This window comes from Mytilus galloprovincialis, chromosome 2 (genome assembly GCF_965363235.1).
Source record: "Mytilus galloprovincialis chromosome 2, xbMytGall1.hap1.1, whole genome shotgun sequence".
Classification (NCBI taxonomy): domain Eukaryota; kingdom Metazoa; phylum Mollusca; class Bivalvia; order Mytilida; family Mytilidae; genus Mytilus; species Mytilus galloprovincialis.
In genome coordinates this window covers 15,301,916-15,329,177 of record NC_134839.1, presented here as the reverse complement: position 1 = coordinate 15,329,177, position 27,262 = coordinate 15,301,916, and the positions used below count along the sequence as shown (strand labels likewise).

At 31.5% G+C, this 27,262-nt stretch overlaps 1 protein-coding gene across 1 annotated transcript; it reads right to left on the bottom strand.

Annotated features, from left to right (window-relative positions):
* Positions 1-150: 150 nt before the first annotated feature.
* On the bottom strand, positions 151-23,085 carry LOC143062974 (uncharacterized). Its single transcript, XM_076234857.1, has 14 exons — positions 22,968-23,085; positions 22,384-22,523; positions 20,469-20,570; positions 18,999-19,097; positions 18,642-18,740; positions 18,038-18,136; positions 17,116-17,216; positions 16,379-16,769; positions 14,154-14,342; positions 11,643-11,923; positions 10,858-11,122; positions 9,493-9,778; positions 5,994-6,079; positions 151-836 (listed from the first exon to the last, which is right to left on the bottom strand). The coding sequence occupies exons 1-14, from the start codon at positions 22,978-22,980 to the stop codon at positions 804-806; spliced, it is 2,184 nt and encodes a 727-aa protein (XP_076090972.1). The 5' UTR covers positions 22,981-23,085; the 3' UTR covers positions 151-803.
* Positions 23,086-27,262: the final 4,177 nt, after the last annotated feature.

Here is a 27,262-nt window from a genome sequence, read left to right as displayed (position 1 = left end):
TAATTTCAACAGGGTGAACCCATGGTTTTCTTATAATCTGGATCCAGTTGTCTTCAGACGTCATTTCAAACTTATTCATTTTCTTAAAATTAGTTTAAGGACTTACTCATGGTGTGTCAAAAAAAAACTTACATATAAAAAAAACTAAAATAGTGTTTTTCAAACTTTATTTTTGATTGACAAAATTCTACTAAACGAGATCATGTGAAAACTGAAAGTGAAATAATTGCAAACATCATTATCAAATGATTACTTATTAATTAAAGTGCGTAAAACAATATGGATACAAGGATTTTATTAGAACAACATATCAAAACCCTTGTTCAGTACAAACTTGTTACTACCGGAAGATATTAAATCAGTAAAATATTCCAAGTAAAGAGATCATATGTTAACCTTCATATACATGTAGTACTTTATCTCTATATATATTTTAAAATCATGATTGATAAATTGCTTACTTTATGGTTATAATTTGAAAGAACACTGTTGAGCTACATATGTCAGGAACTATGTATATTTATATGTTTCGGATGCACATACGGACAAAGTGCTTTTGGTGACGAAGTTTAAAAGACAAAAACCAAACTTCAGTAGTTCTTGGTCCATTAATTACACTTGTGCTGGTCATGCTTAATGTTAGTGTATACAATAAATGATATTTTAAATATGTGACATGTTTAGCATTTGTAGATCATGATTATCTTTGTTCTGTATATAAGAAAAATACATATTTTTAACCAAATAATATTGTCATGTCATAATTTTCCAATGTTTTCAGAATTCTCCAATATTTACACAAACTAGAAGTCCTCCTCAGTCAATTTCTCTTCATCCTATAAAATCATATAAATCACACAAATCATACAAATCATCCTATAAAAGCATACAAATCATACAAATTATCTTAATTCATAATATTCACGATAATTGTCATTCATTGAAAATTTATATTCATCAAACCAGAGACATAAAACCTACAATCTATCGGAAATATGTATTTGATGTAAAATATCTAAAAGAGGCAAATGATACTATAGGGTTATTCAAACCCATCTGTCGGAAATAATTAATAATAATTGTCTAGTGACGAAAAAAAAACCAGATACTAGAAATTGAAAATTGAAAATTACTTGATATTAGATATCAGGTAAATATAGATATTTTTCAATTAATTATATTTATTTTTTTTAATGTTTTGACCTAGTACCATATTCACCAACAGAAGACACATTCGTTGATTCAAAAAAGGAAACGATATCATTAACAATAACCGCTTAGGAATAATAATAATGGCGGATGGGGGAGTGGGTGTGATATGAATGAAAGTTTAACTTCAGATGATAAGAAAAGTATTAGCTTTATTAATGAAAATAAACGGCTGTCAACAGTTTAAAACAACTAATGAAAAAATATTAACTTATTGATATTTGGAGAGAATTGAATCAAAATACCAGTCAGTAAATTTACTTGGAAAAGAAAAGTAATAGAAATGTTGCCAGCAGAATTGATGTTTTGTTCTAATAAGCCCAGATATAAGACCTCACATAATATCAGCAGACATAAGCCCTGCACTAATATCACATACATGTCATCAAGCAATCTCCATATAAATAAAACTTAAGGTGATATGGGAGTCTAAATTAGAAATGATAGAATTTGTTCATACCTTGCTAAAACGTAGTATCTATTGATATATGTTTAAAAAAAATAATAAAAATGATAGGTCACTGTGCATTTTCTCAAGCTACAGGTTATGACAAAATGAAAATGTATGGGTTATTCAGGAAAAATCATCATTATGTGATTAGAAGCTGAACTAAATGATAGAATTGTAAAATAAAAAACGAGGAGATATATAGCTTTTAGCAAATGCTTTGAGAATATCAAAAGAAAAGATGGGGTCACCTTGCGTGTTTTTCGGCTAGAATTCAAAAAGGCAAAATTCTATGTTGATTTCTTCAGAAAATGCACTATTTCAGAGTTACCTCCCCTTAAAATGCCAATTCCAAAAAACCTCAAAAAAAACAAGCTAAATTCATTTACACTTAACTGCATTTCTGTATCAAATTTTGCTAACTTGATTGAAAATCTGGACCTTAGATTCTCCGATTTTCACAATCCAAGACGGCGAAAGACACCCATACCACCTTAAAACTCAAAATAGAATCAAATTCATACAGTGTAGGTACGGCAATTTATTGGCGCTCTTCAATATCCCATTAACTGGGACAGATTAGGTGAACGTTCGTATGTAACGCCCATTGATCACGACGTCCGTATAGTTGAAATTTAAAAAAAAAACTATGGGGTCACCAAAGGTTCACAACGCCTAAATAAAATAATTCGAAATAATCATCATGAATTTCCTTTGAGTTTTGATTTATATTGAATACTTAAGCATGTTAAGCGTTCTTTACTTGTGTTTTCGTTATGTTTTGATAATCAATTTTCATAATATGATATCGCACGTTCTTTCATAAAAAAAAATGACTTAACAAGCGTTAAAAGTTACAATGCATGTGTTGATTGATTTTTTTTCGGAAGTCGAATGATGTCATCTTTTTACTTTGCATGAACGAATGCATAATCCACTTTCAAAAGTTGTGCAAATACAAAACACATAGACCAAATATACTTCTGCTCTGTCTTTTTCGTACTTGCAAGTTATTTGCGAGTTAGAAAGCTATTGGGATTAAACCTTGTGAAATTTGCATTCATTTATTAGTAAAATGTATGATGTTGTGTATATAGGAAACTTGAACTGTTCTGCTATACTGCTACAATACTTGAGGAAACCCTTGGCAACAGAAACGTATTCAACTGATTTTTTTTTAAAATTGACCACATTTACATAGTAATGGACGACTACGTACATTTTATGAATGCAAATAAAATATGTATATAACATTCTGTGCATTGTAGTTCGTCTATTCATTTTTGCTTTTGTTTATGATTTGCCGTCGTTCTGTGAGTGATTATTTGTTATTGACTTTAATCTTACTTGCAAAGTATTTAAAACCCAGGGTTGCATTATAAAAATGTCCAAACAAAGCATGATTTTCTTTTTTTAAAACATACATCACATCCATAAATAAGAACTTAAATTCGCCAGGTCTTTAATTTCAACTAAGTGAGTTGACTAAAGTAATATTGCGGACCATTCTCTTATTTCCCTCCGGTATCTGTATTTTTTTTCTCGCTAAACTTTTGTGTTTGTTATGCCAAGACCTTTTGAAGCTTTCATGCTATACAGTGTGCGTTTTACTCATTGTTGAATATCATACGGGGACCTATACTTTGGTAACGTCTGTTGGTCCCTGGAAAGAATTTGTCTGATTGCCTATCACACTACATATTCTTATTTTTATATGCAGTTATATCTGTAATGAAAACTAGTATTCAATTGTCAAAGAGACAACAACTCGACTAAAGAGCAGAAAACAGCCAAGGCAACATCTAGATCTTTCGTATCTAGGGAATTGCAATACATATAATTATTTCCGATAAATAGTATAAGGCCATACTCAAATAAAATTGGTACCGTTAATTTTATTACTACCACTGGGTCGATGCCTCTGCTGGTGGATTATTAGTCCCTGAGGGTATCACCAGCCCAGTAGCCAGTACTTCGGTACTGGCATGAAAATACGTATTTTTTTGTGTTATTAAAACTTGCTGTTACAAAATGATAGAAATTATTATAAATTAAGGAATGTATCTCCCTCATGCAAAGCTCTGATTCCTTTCACGGATTTGGATATACTTTTTGGACCTTTTGGATTATAGCTCTTCATCTTTTATATAAGTTTTGGATTTCAAATATTTTGGACACGAGCATCACTGAAGAGACATGTATTGTCAAAATGCGCATCTGGTGCAAGAAAATTGGTACCGTTAATTTTATTATAGATATTGTAGTCAAACCCGATTCTATGTTTCTGTAATTCATCGTTCATCTTTTGTGGGCCTCGCCTTTTCCACTGGACAGACAATTTTATTTTCAACTATTTAAAAAATTGGCATTTGATAGTCTTGTTTGTTATTAATTTTACAATATATTTGAAATATAGATCTCTGATTTCGTTATAATTCATATGAGTGTAACGAAATCAGAGATCTATATTTCAATTATATTGATAATTTTAGTTCATTTATTCGTTAATGAGTTAAGTAAGACGGCCATTTTCACTCTTCACAATTTTACACATTTTATTGTAGGTTTTCTTTATTGCTCAGGCAAAAAGAATCACGAAAATAATGCTTTCCAACAAGAATACAATCAGAAAATTCATTTTTAAAAAATGCGACCAAAAGCCAAATAAAATAATTGTTGTGATTTACACAATGTTACTTTTTTCAAATATAAACAATCGAAATCGGTATTAAGTAGAGCACAAAAGCGGTGTTCATCACCCTTCTTCTGCTGTATGTTTAATTTAGTTTGTGTTATGAATTGGTATTTATTAAATTTGAGACTGTTGTATGTGATGGTAAAAAAATAGTTAGAACAAATTCCTTTTAAGCTAAGCGAAAAGAAAGTTTCATTTTATGTCCTGTACCAAGTCAAGAAAATGACAATGGTTATATTATAGTTCGTTTCTGTGTGCGTTACATTTTAATGGCGTGTTTCTGTTGTGTTTCCGTTGTGTCATAGTTCTTATATATTTGATGCGTTTCCGTCAGTTATAGTTTGTAAGCCGGATTTATTTTTTACCTAATCGATTTATGAATTTCCAACAGCAGTATACTACTGTTGCCTTTATTTATGTATCGAAATGTGTAACAATTGATTATTAAGATCCATACTGGAAGGTCTCTAATAGACTGAGTGAGCACTAAATCATACTCGACAACAAACAAGCTATAGGTGATTTTCAGTATAATTACTGATAAACGTTTTACGTCCGACGACACTGTTATGAATTTGATTCTAAAGGCAAAGGTTTTTAAGATGAATAACAGTATACTGATTGATACAAAATACAAATAAATAAGACAATGACAATCAAAACCAAGGAGTAAACAAAGACTCACAAAACCAAAGGATATTTACATCAACAGTTATAAATAATAAAGAAGCAACACGAACTCCACTAAAAACCGGGAATTAAATTAGGTGCTCCGGAAGGGTAAGCATTTCCTGTACCGTATATGGCACCCGTCGTGTTATTTCTTTGTACAGTTCGGTAATGATGGAAGGTTATTATGACTGAGGAGGAATATCAGATATGATTTCTGACACACTTTTGTCATAATGGCCAATCAGCTAATAATGGCGACTGTAATATTTCTTGAGTGATGACCTTAATTTGATTGATTCATAGCTATGTCTTATCAACTTTTGAGAAAGCAGTATTCCTCGTTCAACAAAATCAAGGTACTTTGAGCTAGCTCTAGAGTAACGTTTCCATTGAGACACATTTACACCAAATGCTGGTGTCGCTGGGATGTTGCTACACAGAAATGGAAAGTTGACTATAGGAAAATTAAAATCATCGTGTATGTCATAAATTTTTGTATTTAACCTACCCATCAGTAGTCATTTCAAGAAAAAGGTCTAAATATGAATCAGATTTATCTGTGTCCGTAGTATTTTTAATTTGAAGTTCACTTGGATATATTTAATGTAAGTGATCGCTGAATCTATTATTATTAAGTGACAATACATCATCAATATACCGAAAGGTGAAATTAAAAGACTGGGCTAATTTCTTTTCTCCTTTCTGTACAAGCCCTTGGATAAATTCTGCTTCATAGGAACACAAAAACAAATCTGCAAGTAGAGGAGTGCAATTGGTATCCATTGGCATTCCAATAGTCTGTTTGAAGACCAAACCTCCAAATTCAACAATTATGTTGTCAATCAAAAAGTCTAGCATGGAAGTGATATATTCTTTGGTATATTTTTTGCTCAACTTTGTATGATTTTTCACAAAGTAAGCTGATTATAATTAAACTAAATGACACACACAAAGACAAAAAAAACTCACCAAAAATAGTGATCCTAGAGTTACTTGGGACATTTTCACAACAGCAGTAAGGGAGGTAGCCATAGCATAGGGCAAACAAAAGGTTGCTGAAAGTAAAAATGAAATCAAACATTTAGAAAATAAGTTTAAATTCTTATATGAAAAATCAAGTAATTCAGAACATTTTAGAAATAAATAATGTACAAAATACTTGTAATTTACAAAATTCATATACAAAGGAAACTAGAGGTGCACAAATTAGATCCTGAGTTAGATGGGCAGAAAAAGGGGGAAAATACAAAAACAAAATTTAGTCTTGAAAAATCAAGACAGACTAAGAAAACTATATCTGCCCTTAAAATAATAACTTAAGGTAATATTGTTATAAACGCATCCGATATTTTTATTCTTGGTAAAAATTACTACCAAAATTTGTATAAAAGTACTGAACCAGACCCTTCCGAAATCAATTAAAGCACTGTTAGTGCTATAGGCAGTTCACCAAAAACCAAGGCAAACGTAATTATGAAAACTGGGGTAGTGTTGCTTCAATGATTGTTTTTAAGATTTGAAAGAACAAACATTAAACATTCATATATTGTACATTTATGTTTATTTAATGAATTGATTATTAAGGCACATTAATTAATTTTTATCAAGGTTTTCCAAAGCAACGCATATATCAATGTATATGTGTAATGATAGTCTGCAGTGGTACAACTTGTACAACTTTGCAATAATTGCAGTTGTTCTAGTTGGTAGTTTACATTGGTACCAGTTGACTTTCAGTGGTACAAGATGACATAGTACGAATTTGTGATAGGTTAAATGAACTTGCTTCCCAGAAAGAACACTGAATTTGGGTTCTACAGTTCAAAAATTATGAGACACAAATCAGACCAATATTTGCTACTTCATGGATCAAAGGGGAGGTCTGACTGACCTGCCAATTGTAAATGTTAATGACCCACACCGTCAGCACAAGTCCATGATGTCACTCCACACCAATTATGGAATAAAATCAGCCATAAAAAACATTATAGGCCCAGAAATAATTCCAGAAATAATTCAAAAAATAATTAATGTAAATTCAATTAACCTAGACTAACTTTTGGCATCAATAAAATTTTATAATAAACAAGAAATAAGTGTAACAGGATGCTGTTATAAAGTCTTTTAAACAAAGCTCCCATAATTCGTCATTCCCATAGTCGCCTGGTGTGGGCAAAGTCCAGTACACATTGGTTTGGTCTAGTAAAGTGATATACATATGTGACGCCTAGGAGATTGAAACATTTTGTCATTTAAATCTTTGTGACCCCATGGACGCCCTATATTTAATTTAATTTGTTATATTGTCCCATACATGAATAAATATGGTTAAGTGGTAGGGATGTTGACCGTTTACAAGTCTTCAAACAGTAGGGGTGGGGTGACCCCTGGGACTCCTCTATATTTCATTTGATTTAATATATTGCCCCATACATGAATAGATATTGTTAAGGGGTGGGTATCTCAACCGTTTACAAGTTATCAAACAGAAGGATATGGGGTGACGTTGGGGATTCCCCAACATTTTCGTTTGATTTGTTTTATTGTCCTGTACAAGTATATATGCGGTTTAGAGGTGTGGATCGCAACCATTGACAAGATAAAAGCACATTTTCAAATTGAAGGAGGTGGTATGTTATTTGGTCTCTTTAAGTCACAGACATGAAAATATATCACAAATAACACTTGTGTATGTTGGATATGAAGGCTTTGTGATACACTATGTACAGTTTACAGTATGACGTCCTTAATGTTTTCTTAAACCCTTGGATATAGCCAGAAATAACTGTTATTTTCTTCTATAATACCTATCAGGCACAAAATAGGTCATTTGTTATAAGAATTAACTTTTTATTGCATTTTGATAAATACAAACACATTTAAATGATTTCGGAGGTGTATGTTGGTTTTATGATAAAAAAAAAATCCGTAAAAAGAAGAGTCACATTTTTTTAAGTCACTTGTGTAACCAAAAGGCAAATTGGTTGGGCAAGAGTAATCCTTCTCAAGATTTCAGCATTTACAATAGTTTCTCCCCTATCAATGTTACCTGTAAGCATGTTATGCAAAAGAACACAACAATCTGTGCTAAAAAAATCGTTAAAGTAGGTAAAAGCTATATCGTAAATGAACATAGTGTCAATGGTGTTCCCTTACAAAAATCGTTTTTCGAAAGCTTTTTTAAGTTTTAATAGAAGAAAAGATAGTGATTTTAGAAACATGCATCAAGAACAACATATATAATAAGGGAATTGAGCACTTGTTTTGCAACTAAATCTAAGAATATACCTGTGTTACTGTCAATGGTGAGACCACTTTAATAAATTAACACCATTAACCAGTTTAGTATCACCACTGAATATATTGAGCGTTCCTGATGAAGGTAAATCCTGAAAAGCTCGACGAACGTAAGAAATTATCAAACGTGTTGTTTTCAATTTTTAACATCACTGGGTCGATACCTCTGCTGGTTGACTATCAGTCCCCGAGGGTATCTTCAGCTCAGTAGTCAGTACTTCGGTACTGACATGATTAAACAAACTTTTCTAAAATTGTCCGTTTAAAAATTTATAAATTATTAAGAAACTAAGGTTTCAACTACCTCAGGCAATGTTGACTTAAGATATATTTGGCTATTTATTTTAGGTATTTTTGTTATATAGCTCTTCAACGGTTTCGGTACTTATATATCTTCGGATTTCAAATGTTTTGCTTTGAACGTTCCTGATGAAGGTAAATCCAGGAAAGCGCTTAACATAGAATTGTTAAAAATGAAGGAACGCTTCATATTTCCAATTGCATATTTCTGAATATAGTTGCTACCATATTATAGAATAGAATCTTTAAAACAATGACAACATGTTCCCAAATGTTCCCTTAACTATTCATTATGAACTACGGATATTGTTTTATCTTAATTTTTTGATGTAAAGTTGTAAACTTATTCTTAGTTATAGAATGTATCTCCATCAAATGCAAAGCTCTATTTCCTTGTCGGGTTAAGACTTAACTTTTTCGGTTTTATTAGCTGTTTGAATTAGTTAAACATATTTTACCTCGAACATCACAAAAGAGACATTATTTGTCTAAATAAACTCATCATAGATGCCAGGATTAATTTTGTATTTACGCCAGACGCGCGTTTCGTCTACAAAAGACTCATCAGTGACGCAAGAATCCAAAAAATCTAAAAGTTCAAATAAAAGTACGAAGTTGAAGAGCATTGGTGCGCATCTGGTGCAGTAAAATTGATACCCTTTAATCTTATTTTACAAAGAAAAGGATTAGACTGAGTCACTGTTGTGGACTCACACTTTTTTTAAATGAAATTGTTCTTGAAAATTTAAGTTTTCTGTTTTCTTATTTTTTTCATTTGTTCCAGCTTGAACCGACTAATGCTAACTTTAAACTTACTCCTTGCAAACCACCTTTGATACACATTTAAACTCATATGTCGTATTGCAGTTACCTTTTGTTTTTATGACCTCATAAGAAATGGTCTGCAAACTTTCATGCTCGATATTTGTAACTTTCTTTACTCTTTGAGCACTGCCACAGGAAAATAAACCACTCTTCTTTAATGGTATTGTAAGTTCAACTTCCTTTTCAAAAGATATTTGGACTTCACCTGTAAATGGTTTGTTGGGGTCATCTAAACATATATTAAACATCAGGAAATTATCTCTGTTGTTTTGGTAAGTTAAAGCAAAACTCTCCTCTCTTGATACTTCCACGAGGTTTCCAAATAAGGTAAACTGAAAAAATTAAATAAAAACCAATTGAACAAAGGTGAAAAATATTAAGCTGTGACTTTTATGAGAATACACTGATTTAAAAAAAATAATAGAAGATTTGATATATTAAGTAATGTAATTTCGAGAATACGACTTATTATTTAAATGACTTAGGTATACACCTAGCTATATAAACATTCCCAAAAAAAACCTATCAGAAGGTACGAATGTATAACTGGTGTATTTAAACGTCGTTAAATTTGATAATGGGAGACTATTTTAAGCTTTAGTTATGGGTCATTGTACGCATATTTGTAAAACAATTAAGTGCTGAAACAACGTGAATCTAATATATATTGTCAATAGTGTCATGTGCAAAGCATATTGATGCTAAGCTTTAGTTGTATTTTCATTGCGACATCCCATTTCATAATGTAAAAATTATCAACGTTTCTTTGAGTATTCTTGGATATGTCCGCATATCGTATAAATAAAGGCAACAGTAGTATACCGCTGTTCGAAATACATAAATCGATTGATAGAAAAAAACAAATCCGGGTTACAATTACAACTAAATCTGAGAGAAAAACATCAATTATAAGAGGAGAACCACGATTCAATAGAAACACAACACTAAAACGTAACACACACAGAAACAAACTATATTATAACAATGGCCATTTTCCTGACTTGGTACAGGACATTTTGAGAAAATAAAAGGTGGGTCGAACATGGTTTTGTGGCTAGCCAAACCTTCCGCTTTTATGGCAATGTTAAAGATATTAACATTAAAATGACAACATGAAATGACAGGACTGCAATACAAATAAATTGGAGAACATATAGGACAGAGAAACACACGAATAATAGCTATCAAAAGGTACAATGTTTATAATCTAACACGCCAGACTCGCGTTTCATCCTCACAAGACTAACCAGTGACGCTCAGATCAAAGACGTCCGAAAGTATACCAGATATCTATTTGGAGATAGTTCTTAAATTTCCTAATTTGTCATGAAGTTAACTATTCCAGCTTTGATTCAAAAACTAGCTTGGAGAGTTACTATCTATAAGCTTCTGAATTCAATTGAAAACTTACCATGAATCTTTGCCCATTTTTGACACGACTTTCTTTGCTTCTCTTCAATGATTTTTCATTATAGCCTTGTCTCGCCCAATATTTTATTCTATTGTCGGATTTCCGGGCAGCGGTTCCTTCGATTACCAATAGGAGAGTGTCAGCATTTACCCATTTTGTTAACAAGATGAATTCAATCTTTCTTTGTCGGTTTATAGATCTCTCTAAAGCATCGACAACCCCAGGTAAGTCTGTTTTCACTTTTTCTTTTGATGATCCAGCATAGCTACAAAAACGAATACATGAAAAATACATATAGTTTAACCTGCGTAAAGACTTTTTTCTGAAATGTCAATTCTTTCTTATAAAACGGGAAACTAACATTTCCTGTGACTGTCTTACGATTGAGATGTTTAAAAGTGTGTAGAGTTGGGTAGTCTATGGGCGCCAGTAGTTATAAAAGAATAATATTTTGATACCCTCAAAGGAAAAAAAATGTTTTAAAAAAAACTTACCATTATCCTCTTGGTGGTATGCCTTCCTTTTATCAACTCTTTATATATATTTAAGACGTCGTCCTAATTATTAAAGCTACCAAATGCATATTGCAAATTTAAACAATAAGGTACAGAAAATAAAGTTTTAAAGCAAAAATGTTATGTTGATATACAAAAATTCTTTCTTTCGAAAATGAATATAAGATCAACCTGCCTGTATTAAGAAAACTAAACACTACAGATGCAAAATATGTAAAACATTTCATCTGTATTTGGTAAGAAAAAAATACTTAAACCAAAATTACATACATAGAAAAATGACGTATTCTAAAAGTTGCAGATTTGCCAGATTTGTCCATTTCTGCCTCCATAACTTCCCAATCGTCAACTGAACATGGCGCATCACAAGATGTTGCCAGTATAACAACAGCATTATCTTCAGACAACTTGTGATGGATTGGGATTTTAATACCAATTTCTTGCTTTGGTTGTTGACCATCAGTCATCGATATGTCGACTATGTTTGTTGTCAACATATCTCCAGATTCATCTTCCTTTTCTTCTTCATTCACTTCTTTGGTATCAACAATCTAGAAAATAATATTTGTCTTGTTTGGTAAAAGAGTTGGGATAATGATTATCTTTTGAGCAAATATAGGACTAGTCATTGAATTCACCAAAAAATATTGCTATGTTATTATATGAGACAGTCCATGCGAAAAGGTACAAAAAGTCCTTTTGGTAAACTTTACAGAACACGTTTTCAAAGTTTGTTATAGTAATTTTGAAAAACGATTTTATCCGAAAAAAATTACATTAATGTAAACATTCATAAGATTGTCAATTTTATCCCGAATTTGTCAATTAAAACAGAAAAAGACGTAGAAATATCTGAATTTTTGGTATTTGAGCAAGTGTGAAATCATTTGTTCCCCGAACTAATGCTATACCGACCAGAAACTTAAAAATTTACAACATAACAGAGACAAAAGTCAATAATTTCCGTCAGTTCTACAGGTTTAAAGAAAGTAAGAAAACATTAAAACATGAGGGAAAATACAAAAACTATGACATCTTGTGTTTTAGAAATTGAAATGTAAGTTAAGTTAAGTTAAGTTATTTAATATTAAGTTAAGTTATTTAATATTAAGTTAAGTTATTTAATATTATATAAATCAACCTTAGTTGCACGTTAAGTTAATTTAAGTTATTTAATATTAAGTTAAGTTATTTAATATTGGTATTTGAGCAAGTGTGAAATCATTTGTTCCCCGGACTAATGCTATACCGACCAGAAACTTAAAAAAAATTACGACATAACAGAGACAAAAGTCAATAATTTCCGTCAGTTCTACAGGTTTAAAGAAAGTAAGACAACATTGAAACATGAGGGAAAATACAAAAACTATGACATCTTGTGTTTTAGAAATTGAAATAAGTTAAGTTAAGTTAAGGATGTACACCTCTGAGGAGCCAAAAATTTCTAGAATTAAACTTTTTTCTTAACCTGAATTTGGGGTTTATAAGACTGTAACAAAATAATTGGTGGTGAAAAAATCATATGGTGGTGCACTTCTTTTTTCGCTACGGCCCTTTGAAAATGCCCAATTTTGATGATTTTCACATTTTTCATCCATTTTTACCTATTTTTGGGCTATTATCATGAAAAAAATCACAGTTCCACAATCAAACTTTTTTTTATACTTTCTATAAAGATGAAGTGGACCAATCTGAATAAATTTTACTAACAAAAAATATAGGTAGGTGTTAATATAAGAAAGTTTTATCATATTTTGACGCTTTTTTTTGTAAATTTTACCATGCTGTCAATTTTGTATTTTTGTAATTTTTCTCAGTTTTAAGAACAAAATGCATATGATTTCAACTTTTTTGTTATAAATGAATGAAAAAAGACATATCTAAGCAATTTGAAAAGACCAAAATAATATGGGATGTACATGATTCTTGTAAAATAATTTTTTGTATCCCTCACCCATTTTCTCGTAAATACACAATTTTTTTCACAGATTTATGTTTGCTTATAATATTTTTCAAATTCATTGACATTTTCCACTTCTATCACATATTTTGGAAATAATTCAAGAACGAGATTCCAACGAGACCGAACGAGACTGAAAAGTCAGAAGAATACATCCTTAAGTTAAGTTATTTAATATTATATAAATCAACCTTAATTGCACGGGATTCGATCTCAGCATCGTAAGCGAGAGCCTTATCCCTACTGCTACCGGGGTCAACATTTTCAATGGGCAAATCAAGCCATTTAAACTGTACTTTTTTGAAATGATTGAAATATATAAAATAATTCATTAAAAATCTTGATAAAACTAAAGGGGGAGGAGGTCTCAACACTTGCAGGTGCGTGTAGCTCACAGCTTAATGATATGAGGAAAAGTACATGTGTTTTATAAATCACAAGTCTACTACCAATAATTATGCACACTTTTTAGAATTTCGTAAATTTTTCGTTTTTGTACCTTTTCGCATGGACTGGCTCATATTATAACAAGAATGGGTCCCAAATACACGGATGCTCCATCCCCACTATCATTTTCTATGTTTAGTGGACCGTGAAAATGGGGTAAAAACTGTAATCTGGCATTAAAATTGGAAAGCTCATATCATATGGAACATGTTTAATAATTTTCAAGTCGACTGGACTTCACCTTCATCAAAAACTACCTTGACCAAAAACTATTTTAAGCTTCAGTACGAATTTCTTAGTAAATGTTAAATATGTATTAGAATACATATCAAAATTGCGTGGTACAATTATTAGCAATTGATAAAAATGGCTACCTGTAAAAACATTTGTCCTTCTGATTCAAATGAGCCTTTTGGAATACTTATTTCAGCTTCAGGTTCTCCTTTTGGCTTCAGTGTCACAGCTTCAGAACCGATGCTAAACTTTTCTGGCTCTATTTTTTTTCCAAAGTAGAATACTACTGACGTTTTCTTAACGCTAATAGTAACATGAACCACAGAATACTAAAAAAAGAAGGGCAAAATGAAAAATGTGGTAAAAATTAATCTTAGCTGATTTTGACAAAACCTTTCAGAATATTTCAGAATATTTGTCTCTGAATGCTCTTCAACTTCGTACTTTATTTTGCCCTTTGCCTTTGTTTTTTTATAAAACGCCACTGATGAGTCTTCAGTAGAAAAAACGCGCTTACAAAATTAAAAGCCTTGCATCTTCGATGCCACTGCTGGTGAAAATGCTCCAAGTGTATCACTAAGCCTTTAGCTAGCACTTCTATGTTGACATGAATAATCGTTGAAATTGCAATATTGATAAATGACTAGAAGATGTGTAATTGGAGAGTTACGAGTTTTTGTAGACGAAACATGCGTCTTGTGAACAAAATTATAATCGTGGTACATGGATCTATGATACAAAAAAGAAGATGTGGTGTTATAACCAATGAGACAACTTTCACAAGAGACCAAATGACCAAATGACAGAGAAATTAACATCTATGTATCACCGTATGGCCTTTGACAATGAGCAAAACCCATAGCGCATTGTCAGCTATTAAAGGCACCGAAATGACAAAAGTAAAACAATTCAAACAAGAAAACGAAAGGCCTAATTTATGTAATAAAAAAGGAACGAAAATCAAATATGTAACACAGCAACAACCACGGAAGTACATGCTCTAGACTAGGGAAAGAAGTGAGAGGGCGCTAACCGACTGTTTTACAACCGTTAGTCGATGTCATTGTTGTTGAAGCCCAGTAATAAGCACCTCTGTGTGACATGAATTATTATTGATATTATCACATTAAGAAGTTAAGGAATTGTTCGAAATTTTAAGCATTTCCTTTCGAAGGAATAGATCACCTTCGCTTGGCAAAATTTTTCTTAATGTTTTGCCTTGAATTATCATCAACGTCGTACTTATTTTACCTTTTAACTTTTTTATCCGAGCATCACTGGTGAGTCTGTTGTAGACCAAACGCGCGTCTGGCATTCGCAATTATAAGCCTGGTATCTTAAGATGGTATGGGTGTCTTCCTCCATCTTGGATTGTAAAAAACAGAGAATCAAAGGTCCAGATTTTCCATCAAGTTAGCTAAATTTGATGCAGGAATGCAGATGTTTAATGTAAATTTTCATTTATAAGTACCAATTTATAAGAATATAACTTCTAAATATTGATATTTTTGCAAATGTTAATTATTTTTGGCTGTTTTTTTTTTTTTTTAAATTGGCATTGTAAGGGGAGGTAACTGTAAAAAAGTGCATTTTCTGAAGGTTTCTGTATGGAATTTTCCTATTTTGTATTTTAGCCTGAAAAAACGTACGGTGACCCTATCTTTTCTTTTGTTATTCTCAAAACAGTGTCTGAAAGCTATCTTTTCCTGAAGCAGGTAACAATTCTATCATTTTGTTTAGTTTCTAATCACAAAATGGTGTTTTTTCCTGTATTATCCATACAAAATGTGTCATTTTGTTGCTTGAGAAAATGCGCAGTGACCTATCACCTTTATTATATTTTTCAACATGTATCAATAGATACAACGTTTTGGCAAAGTATGAACAAATTCTATTATTTTTATTTTAGACTCCCATACCACCTTAATGGGTCTTCCTTTCTAATTTTATTAGCCACTATTAGTCCTCATATAAAAAGAAAACAATCAAAAACGGTTGATGGTTATCCCCTTCTGCTTATTCCCCTTTTTTCACATTTATGTTTGTTTTAATCTGAAATAAAAACAGTAATAAAATATCATAATTTCCGCACGAAAATGTCGCAAATTTCTAGTAAGGGATGTTTCTGCGTATCCAAAGGATAATTTATTAATGTTGAGATAGTTCTTATTTTTCTTATCGTCTCGCACTATCTGTCAGCTCTCAGATTACTAGTATACATTTTTCCATAATTGTACCTCTCTGTTTTGTTTTTGCTTCATGTGTTAATGACTGGCATAGTGTCTACTTCAATCGTTGTCGTGATCCTTCTTTACTGAAGGAAACACGGATTCAAAGTGTCTTTTCATTTTATCAGATTACTCACATGTTTGGATTGGTTCTTGTGTTCCGTAAACTTGTCAATACAATCTATTCGTCCAATCTTTTCATTCGACGACATTAAAATGAGATTCTCACTGCTTGCGAGAACAGTTTCCAGACGTACATTAAGTCTCAGGGTCTTCCTCTTGTTACACCAAAGTCTGCATTCATAAATATCACTGACAATTTCAGTGTTGTCTTTGTGGCTATCCGTGACATCAGAGTATTCTGACTTCATCTTACCGCAAAACAGAAAAAAGCCGTCGTCATCCGTGCCATTATTATCAATGTTTTTTTTGTCATCAGCTTCATCATTGCCAATAAAATTCACACCTAGATTTTCCAAATATTTGTTTTCTCTGGCTTTGAGATAAAATACTTCAAACAGAATGGATCTGCAATACAAAGAAAATTTTGATGTTTTACCTCAAAGAGAGTATAGGGCATCAACTGTGAACACATAAGTAAAGGAAAAACAAAAGGAATAATAAAAAATAAAGAAGGCATCTTCTATTAAACGGAACGTGAAATAAAAAAAAACCAATGTCAAAGGTGTGTCGATCTCTTTAAAATCTCCTTGATAATATCTGTCACATAAACACTAAATAGCAAGTCTTTGGGGGAAAGAGAAGCACAGTTTGACCATTATCCCTTGAAAAACATATTACACATTTGTTTTTGGTCAATATTTGCTGGTGTCTGTGTATCAATGTTATCACAATTTGTGAGAAATAAAATTACTTTTGTGCATATCCAGAACTGCGAGAATGCTGCTTCAGTAATATTTCTATAATTTTCTTCTGTTTCTTACTCAATTCGTTTTCATCAATCATTGACCATGACTGGAATAAAATAAATTATTATAAACATTATAATCATTTTATCATCACATAAGTTAAAAATTATTTTATTTACTGTAGATATAAGTGAATGCAGATTTTGTGAGTTTGGAGCGGTGATAAAGTAAGAGTGTAGCACAGATTTAAAAGCAATAAATGCTTCATGCAGAATTCCAATAAAATTAATTTTTCTCAAAACTGGCAGGTCTGTATTCGATTCTTCGAGGAAAGTTACTGCAAAAGGTATTCTGCATAAAAATGTAGATTTTGTAAAACAAAATGTGTGGTGTTGGGGGAGGACTAAGTAAAATACTGAATGAAAGTGCAACTATTTATTTAATACAAAACGATACAAGAACAAATGATATACTTAAAGGAATATTAGCTATGACTGAGACAACATGAATAAAATCCGGCATATTGAGATAATAATTTGCCATAAGCAGTCAGTTTGGTTCAATTGTTAAAAATAAAATCATACAAACACTCTCTTGTGAGCCAATAATTGTATATAATTTGGGTCCGTATGTATGCAACATGTAATTTGACCCTTAGTTGCTTTGTGTTGATCATGTCCAGTGATTGAAACGAATGTCAGATGAAAAGTTGAAACTAGGAAAGGAAGAAATAAAAAGATCGTAGATGAAAACTTTACAAAGTTGTTAAACTTGTGTCTGATCCATTCGTGATTTTGCACAATACAATGTGTTTAACTAAACAAGGAAGACTGCAGTTAATTTAAAATATATTTGTTTTGTATTTCGTAACTCCGATTGTTGAATAAAGCTACCGATGTAATGAAAATACTTTTATATAGTACAAACCCAGTCTTGCAACAAAACTTCAACTCCAAGCATGCACAAAGTCTCTACAACTGTAGTTTGGCCAGCTTTCACTGCAATCTCTAATGCAGTTTCTCCATTCTATAAAGTATAGAGTAAAACAATAAAACACAAGTGTATTGGGTTTTTTCTTCTTCTTCTACTGTTCTTATATGATAAAGGAAAACAACACTTTGGTGAAATTGGTGAAAAAATATACAGATGTCCATTTACCATTTTACCTCCAGATCATGCCTTAGGAAATAAAAAGTTGAATCATAATTTCCTGTCGATATGAACATCTACATAGTATGTCCTTGTTATCTAAAAGGTTTCACGAAATTCTGTTGTGTGATTCCTAGGAGTTAAGATGACAAACGGTTGCAGAAGTATATTGAGGCCAATAAGTTCAAAGGTGCAGAACTCCTAGAAAAAAACAAATTGAATCATAATTTCCTAATGATACGCACATCTACAAACTTTCATGAAATTCTGTTGTGTGGTTTCAGAGTAGTTGCAATGACAAGAACAGGACTGACGGACGGACAGACGGACGGATCAAAAAATTAAACTCGACACAATAAATTGGAAATACATATCATCTTACACTGTTTACAGCACTAATTTCTGCGCCAAAAGTTATGAGTACTATAACTGCTTCAGCATGGCCCTTCCTCGACGCTTTGTGTAATGGTGTTTCATTCGACTGAAATAAATAATTCTGGTATGCTATTAATGTTTTGATTGAAGTTTTATATTTGTTTAGAAGTCAATTTAAAGGCAGTTGATTAATTTAACTAACTATATAAATTTCTAACAATTACAACAAACGTTATGGATTGGATAATTTTATGATCATTTTCAAAAGTAAAATTTTAAATTCAACTGCTTCTCTTAAAACATCGATAAGGTTGGTCCAATATTTACATATGAAAAAGCTCTATTTTTGTCATTCAGTACTTACACAATCTAAGGCGTCAACTGAAGCTTCTTTCTCTCTCAGTTGTATTATTAGTTCCACAAAGCCGTTACAAGCTGCATGATGCATTGCACTCCATCCAGCCTATAATAAGTTAATGTTTAAAATAAGTTAGTTGACTCATCTGAAAAAAATATAAGTATTTAAAAGTTCATTTTTTAGACGTTTTATGTATAAACTGAGTTTAAACATATATATATTTCGCATTTCAGTACCTACGAAAACATGTATTTGGAATTACCTTTTATCGGGTAGTGTCAGAACTAATGGTTCATGGATATCAAAACCAGAAAAGATTAAAGTTCACAGGAGAAATTCTATATAAAAGAAGGAATTAACATTGACTAATAATAATGTTTATTTTTTATGACGGTAGTGTTCTTTTGTCCCTTCTTTTCCCAACTCGTTCGTTATGTCTGTATCTGAAGTGAAATACAAGTAATATATGTGTAACTGGTACATTATAAAGTCAGAGATTTTGAAAATGTTGGTTGTACCTGTAGAAATCCTATAACATCGTATTTTGTGCGGTGATGTTGTATATAGGGTTCGTTATGTTAGAAATGATATATATTAGCTTATTGGTCCTTCGAATAATCTGGTTCTTCGGGATTAAAATCCTTTCTTGATTGTAGATATTTGAATATTGTCTTTGGACCAACCTTATTATTGGCCTATAATTGTTTTAATTTTTACACATCGTGACTTGTACACTTGTGTGTTACATTTTAACGTTGTGTTATGTTGTTTCGTTTGTTTCCTCTTATTTTTGAGTGTAAATTCGCATTGCTATAAGACGTGTCACGGTATTTTTCTATCCCAAATTCATGTATTTAGTTTTGATGTTATATTTGTTATTCTCATCGGATTTTGTAAAATGCTTAGTTCGTTTCTGTGTGTGTTACATTTTAATGTTGTGTCATTGTTCTCTTATATTTAATGCGTTTCCTTCAGTTTTAGTTTGTAACCCGAATGTGTTTTTTTCTATCGATTTATGAGTTTCGAACAGCGGTATACTACTGTTGCCTTTATTGATGGAGAGTTGTCTCATTGGCACTCATATCACATTTTCTTATTTCTATTTATGACTTCTGACGTCTTTATATTTTTTTTTAAACGTTTTGCGTTAACTTATTATTATTTTATTATGACTATTGGGAACATTGTTTAACTATTAGTTAAAATAACAAAAAATACTTCAGCAGTAAAAAAAAATTGTCGATTCACGTGTCTTCTATTTACGGTCACGTGCTAATCGTTTTTTTACAACTGGTTACGACATTTGTGAATCATGGGTTTATAAGTAAATGTTAACCTCCAATAACGATTAAAAATAAAAGTGGGCTCGGAGTTCGGCTTTATTGTTATTGGTCATTTTCATATTGTTTTACTAGTAAATAATTGACACAAAAAAGCATTATTAGTTTCACAAAAACACGTATATGTTATTCTCACCTGGTCACAAAAAGATACATCTGCATTTTGACAAAGTAGTTTTAATGCTTGTTTTACATTTCCATTACGTATTACTTGCAACAACTGTATTCCCATGCGATTCTACAAAATCATACAAAAACAACCATGGTAAATTTGCTCTACATATTTTCTACGTATCTCTTTCTATGTCCGTGTTTTCAAATTTGATTGAAAGCAACATAAAAACTTGTCGCTCGTTTTCAATAGTAGTAGTTGTTGCTTGGCAAACATGAAAATCGAGCATAAAACTGTGACTGGTAGGTTCAAGTCTGCAACTAACTAAAATAATATAAGATTATACGATGAATCTGTTTTATTCTTTTGAGTTTTCATGATTTCACAGCTTCACAGTTATTTGCTTTGTCAATCTGAATTTTAAACATTTATATGTGAAGTCGAGCTTAGGTTGCATTTAAAAATGTAAAACGAAAGGGCTATATCTTGATTCTGAAAATCTTTTATAAGACCAGTCTTATAACATTTTAACATTAAAGAACAATGTTTGCTGCAAGGACAATATTGTATTTTTATCAAGCACATCACAAATTAGTTTCTTTAATAGACATTGTAATACTTACCGAACTGTCTAGAAAAATGTTTCCATTGTTAAGCATTACTTTATAAACCTTGCCTTCGGCTTTGTTTTGAAAAATACGTTACAGTGTCGTTAATCAGAAATCATATTCTTTTTTAACTTGTTGATGATTTTGATACATTCATTTTTATTCTAAATTATTAATTCAACAGCACACTAATGAGATCTGTAAAGAATTTTTTTTTAAGAGTGAGACTGCATCTCTCTTTCAAATATAATTTCTTTTTTAAATGGCATATAAAGTTCGTATTTTATATTTTTTGCAGACCTTTGCATGCATTATAATGTGTGAAAGCAAAGATTACTCATATGTTCGTAACTATATATATATATTTCAAATAAATCTTTTAATTTAAAACATTGTGGCTTTTCTTCATTGTGGTTTCAGTTGTAAAAAGTAGGGATGTCAACTAAGTGAAGACTAACTAATCGAGTACTCGTTGGATTAACCGAACAATACTAGAGTACTCGCTCGGTCAAACATTTACGAAATGGAAACCAAAAGTATACCCATTCTATGTAATGTGGGTCGTTGTCTTATGGACGTAAATCACTCAACATTATTACCTAGGACGAGAAAATAGTCCAAGGTATCTAATTAATAACTCATTTACCACATGTACTAATTATATGAACTGACAATAATCTATTCCAGTAATTAATTAATATCTACAGAATAATAATTTCCCAAACAAAAATATTAAGAAATCGTAAAAAAAAACATTTTTAATGATCAACAAAAGGGGTGATAATTAGAACTTAACATGCTTTTAAACATTTTCTGAGGGTCGACACAGATGGCAACGAACTTGTTCTTATTTTTGTTATAATAATAATTGTATCTTTTTTCTGGGACGAAGCGATTTCTCAACTTTTTTAGGTGAATAACAGTCCTGCTGATAAAAATATATGCTCTAACGGTACAGAAGTGGAGGAATGACTAAGATTAGCAAAAAAGCCTCTATTAAAATGACAGTTAAACGCAAACGTTAGAATCGTGTTTTACTTTTAGTTGTATGTGATTAATGTTATTTCCAAGAAGGTGCTCTCAATAAAATATATTTTGTTTAAGCTCGAGAAAACAACAAAATTCTAAAAGGAAACCGATTAGTCGAGTATCATTCTGGTATTCGCTACTCGGTACAACCGATCAATACTAGAGTACTCAAGTAGTCGTTGGCAGCCTTAATAAAAAGTTAGATCACAAAATACTGAACTCCGACAATTGTTTCAATAACTTTTATATGCATAGACATCTACAAAATCATAATGGACATTGATCAACTGATGTACACTTACAAACTCTTTAGTGTCTGTTGGAGTAACAACTATTTTAAAGCCAGTTAGTTCATTCTTAGGCCGCACTCGATTTGCTCCATAGTGGGATTTGGTTCTACTAACAGATGGTGCAGTTTTCAGAGTCACGTCTGTATCGATAACTGTTCAGAATTGAATTAAAGTAAAACACATATTAAATTGATAAATTGAGTACTTATTTTCACATATATAATTTCATGTATAGCTTTTCAAGTAGATTTAAATTGATATTTATTCAAAAATAAGTTTTGATATGTTGCCATTTTGCGCATGTCCCAATTTAGGAGCTTCGGACATTGTTAGTCTTATATGATTTTAATTTAATTTCATTTTTATCTTTCGGAGTTTAGTATGACGTCCAATATCACTGAACTTGTCTTTTTAAAGGGACCAGCTGAAGCACGCCTCCGGATGCGGGATTTTTCTCGCAATGTTGAATACCCCACTGTAGCCTTCGGCTGTATTCTGCTCCTTCGTCTGGTTTTTTGTCTCTTTGATGAATTCCCCATTTCTATGCTTAATTTTATTTGAAGCTGTACAAGCAAAAGAGAATCTTAAAAGCTTACCTTTAGTGCTCATTTCTTTCTACAATTAAGAAGTATAATTAGTTTAATTATATTTTCTTTGTGGATATTGATTGACCCTCGAAGATTCTTCAAATGTTTAAATGATTTATGTCACGATTTCATAAGAATGTATAATATTATTGTTAGTATCGGATACTTTCATTGTCTATATTCATTGAAACATGGTACACATTTATCTGCAGACAATAAAAGAATTACATAAACCTGTCAATATTATAAAATCATATTTATTGGTCGGTTGCTAAATATACAAAACATTTTTTTTCCCGGAAAGCAATTCGATTTTGCAATGCGTAGTTATTTGTTCTTTGCTCCAGTTGGGACTATTATAATAACAGGACCGGAAATCGTTACACCAATCATTGTAATAATATCTACAGCATAGTCGTTCGAACGAGATTTTACCTGCGCTATTTATCGAAACGCCATATTCTTTTGACAGTGACAGCGTGCCTTGATCTTTTAATTTCTGTAATTTGTTAATGATAAAAGTTATCATAATCTTTGACAGGTGTTATTTATCTCCAAAATCCCGACTTACGTGTAAAATATTGAAATTTTCAGGCGTGGGGACGTTGTGGAAAAAAGTATATGATTCACTAAATTTCTTATAACTTTTGATTGAAGAGAGATACGCAAGTACGGTTTGTTATTAAATCCTATTTCTAGATTAGAGTTTGGATTGGCCTATTTTTATTGTCACTTTCAATAGTGAAAAGTGGGTAAAAATCTCTTTCTCATTACAACCGGAACCATGCACGGCTCAAGTAATTTGTACTGTTCCTATTGACAATCCTAAAAGACAACAAGCTTAAAAGTGTGTACGTCAGATGTGCGATTCATCTACAAAACTCAGATGTGACTTTCTTATATAGGTTTGGTTTAGTGTGATTAAGATTATAACACAATGTTGACTGCTGTACCCCTATTTTTGACTTTTTTACCTATTATGTCTCTTTGTTTTGTCGCGCATCGTTGCCAATATGATGGAATTTGATGAGACTGTCACACAAGTGAGAGTTTTAGCTAGCTATAACACCAGGTTCAGTCAACCATTTTTTCATAAGAAAATGCCTGTACCAAATTAGCAATATGACAGTTATTATCCATTCGTTTTGTGTGTTTGAGCTTTTGGGTTTGCCATTTGATAAGGGACTTTCCGTTTATCCTGGTTTTATAGCTAGCAAAATTCGTGGGTGGAACCTGCTTCATGACAATGCTAAAAAAAATATCGATTTCAAGATAGGAGAACAAGATTCAACATTGTGTTATGTTCGTGTTGCTTATTCTTTAGTTTTCTATGTTGTATCATATGTTCTATTGTTTGTCTGTTTGTCTTTTTCACTTTAAGCCAGGCGCTGTCAGTTTATTTTCGATTTATGAGTTTGACTGTCCTCTGGTATCTTTCGTCCCTTTTTTTTAAACAATCAAATATGAAGAAAAAAACACACAAAAAAGCATATAAAAAAGATCATAGGCAAAAATGAAAGACAAAAATACAAATTATACGGAAGATAAAGATCATGATAAATCAAAATATGTTTTCGAAAATAATGCCACTTAAGGGGGCTCCTGGGTATATATCTTTTTTGTTCTAATATAGGATTTCGCTATATTTTTTTTTTAAATGAACTTTATCATATACCTAAAAGAAAAATGAAGTAAAAAAACCGGGTCACCGTTCATTTAAGCTCACAATCTGCCTCCGGAAAAAGCATACATTTTTGTTAATGTCCTTTTTTTCTGTTGAACTAATAGGAGAAATAGAGGTAATATCGAAATAACAAAATAACCTAATTACAGAAATCGCTGAAATTTTACAATTATTAAGTTTATGTACAGCTCATTTGAAAACAATAATAAAAAATATAGGTCACCGATGAGTTAAAAAAGATATTTCATATTTAATGCAAAAAATGGCATTTTTGCACCAAAGGGAGATAATTTGGAGCTTTTTCAATGATATAAACATTTTAACAGTCATCTGAGGCCAAACCGAATCGATTTCTTGGGTTGATTATTGTACCATATCATAAAGTAATAACTTAGAGTGTAATGAATAAGATTTGTAATGAAAAAATAAAGGTTTCCTTTTTTGCTGAAATTTTTGTACCCACGAGCCACCTTAAAATTTCAAGAAAGGAAGATTCTCTGGGCTTTACCTCAAATTCTAACTCCAATTTAGATACACTAATGTTAACTTATGATCAACTCAAAATTAATCCTTTACAGATCATTCGTATTGGGAATATGTCTTGACTCCTATATACGATCATATAAGGATGTATCATAAAACAGGCAAATGCAAGTATGGTATATCAAAGTCGGATCACAATAGATATAGGAAGGTGTGGTATCAGTGCAAATGAGACAACTCTCAATCCAAGTCACAATTTATCCAAAAAAAACAAGGTTATTTACATACAAAATAACATCATATACATGTCACAATACGTTTTCGCTTTATTCCTACTTGTATGCTACATTGACATTTTTCATCAGAATCGCCAAAGCTAAAATCTAGTATTTCAGGTCTTGTACTTTCAAGTGATACTCTACGATATTCACAAGGAACATATTTCAATTAATCGTAAACACAGATAACAGATGAACAATTAAGTTGCAACACTAGTCCAATTGAGGATATTCACAGGCAATATATATATATTAAATATACAAATGGTCAGTTCATTCTATGTAATATGCTTTTTTTGTTGTTGCCAGTTAGACCAGTTTCAAATAAAATTCCAAAACGACTCGAGTTATCTCCCCTTTGTAAGATCTATATCTTATAAATCACCTTGATATATAAAATCGTTAACATTTCTGTCTAAGAAATTGAGTTTTGTATAGTTCAAATAAAAGTGAATGATGTGGTTATCTGGTTCGGTAGTGGTGGATTTGTTAGTGACTATGCAGTAAGCAAGAAGCTTTTTACATTTGTGGATATTATTGCATAAATGGGTACATATAATTTGGTTGATAAATTCAGTCCAGAAGTTGCTTGATCATATGAAACTGGATGGATATTGCAGTAAATTGTTAAAGGTGGTTTTTTAATCAGACGTGTACATTTATAGGTTTTGCAGCGGAATTACTTGTGGCATTATTGTTATTACCAAAACTACCTAAATGAAAAATCCATTTTCGAAACTTTCGAGAACTTTACGGTGTTCCTTATTATCATCTTGTGGGATCTTCCTGTTGTAGAACTAGTTAATTGTGAATTAACAAATCTTGTCACTAGGTTGTTACATAAAGATTATTTCACGTGATTAAAGGCCTTCAATCTGGGTTTCTTTTGCTTAAATGATGATCTCTCTGAAAATGTATCCATTTGTTCATTCTGATTTGTTTACCTTTCAAATATCATATTTCTTTCTCAATCTCCCTTTTCTTCCTCTTTACCATCGAATAACTCTTGTCTCGCCACAAAACGCAGACGAAGTAAATAGTTCTTTGCCAATGTAAGCCGTCCTTGTTTTCATTTGATATATGACCTGCAAACATGAGTTATTGAACATGTCGTGCTTTTGTGTGGTCTTTGAGGGTTACATAAGGAATAGTGATTTTTGTCATGTTCTTTTTGAGCTGCAAGAGTTTTCAAACAGAAATTATCAATCAGTTATTTTAGTATTTTTATTGTTTAGTTATATTGAAATTTTTATAAGCTCCCTTTTTCAACATCTGATATGAATGTTTCTTTGTTGTTACTGCAGTTACTTAAATCACTGTTTGCTTTGATGATTAGAGTTTTTCGGTTTTCATTGCAGCTTTAGCTTTCTCCTATGACTCAGTGGCATACTTTCATCTGGAAACTTGATAAGAAGATCTCCTTATTTCCCCACTGTACATATGATTTAAACATATTCATTAAATATTACAAAGTACTTCGTATAGCCTGTATTCAGTTGTCTCAAAAAGTAAAATCACAAAAATACTGAACTTAGAGGAAAATCAATTTGGAAAGTCCATAATCACATGGCAAAATCAAATAATAAAACGCATCAAAAACGAATGGACAAGAACTGTCATATTCCTGACTTCGTACAGGCATTTTCAAATGTAGAAAATGGTGGGTTAAACCTGGTTCTATAGCGCTAACCCTCTCACTTTAATGACATTCTCATCAAATTCCGTTGTATTTACATTGATGCGTTAATTAAACAGACACAATAAATAAAACAGTAAAAATATGGGTACATCAGGCATGCTCAAAAAAGGTTTCGGGTCTTACACATATGGGGTGTCAAAATATAAAGAATAGAGAATAA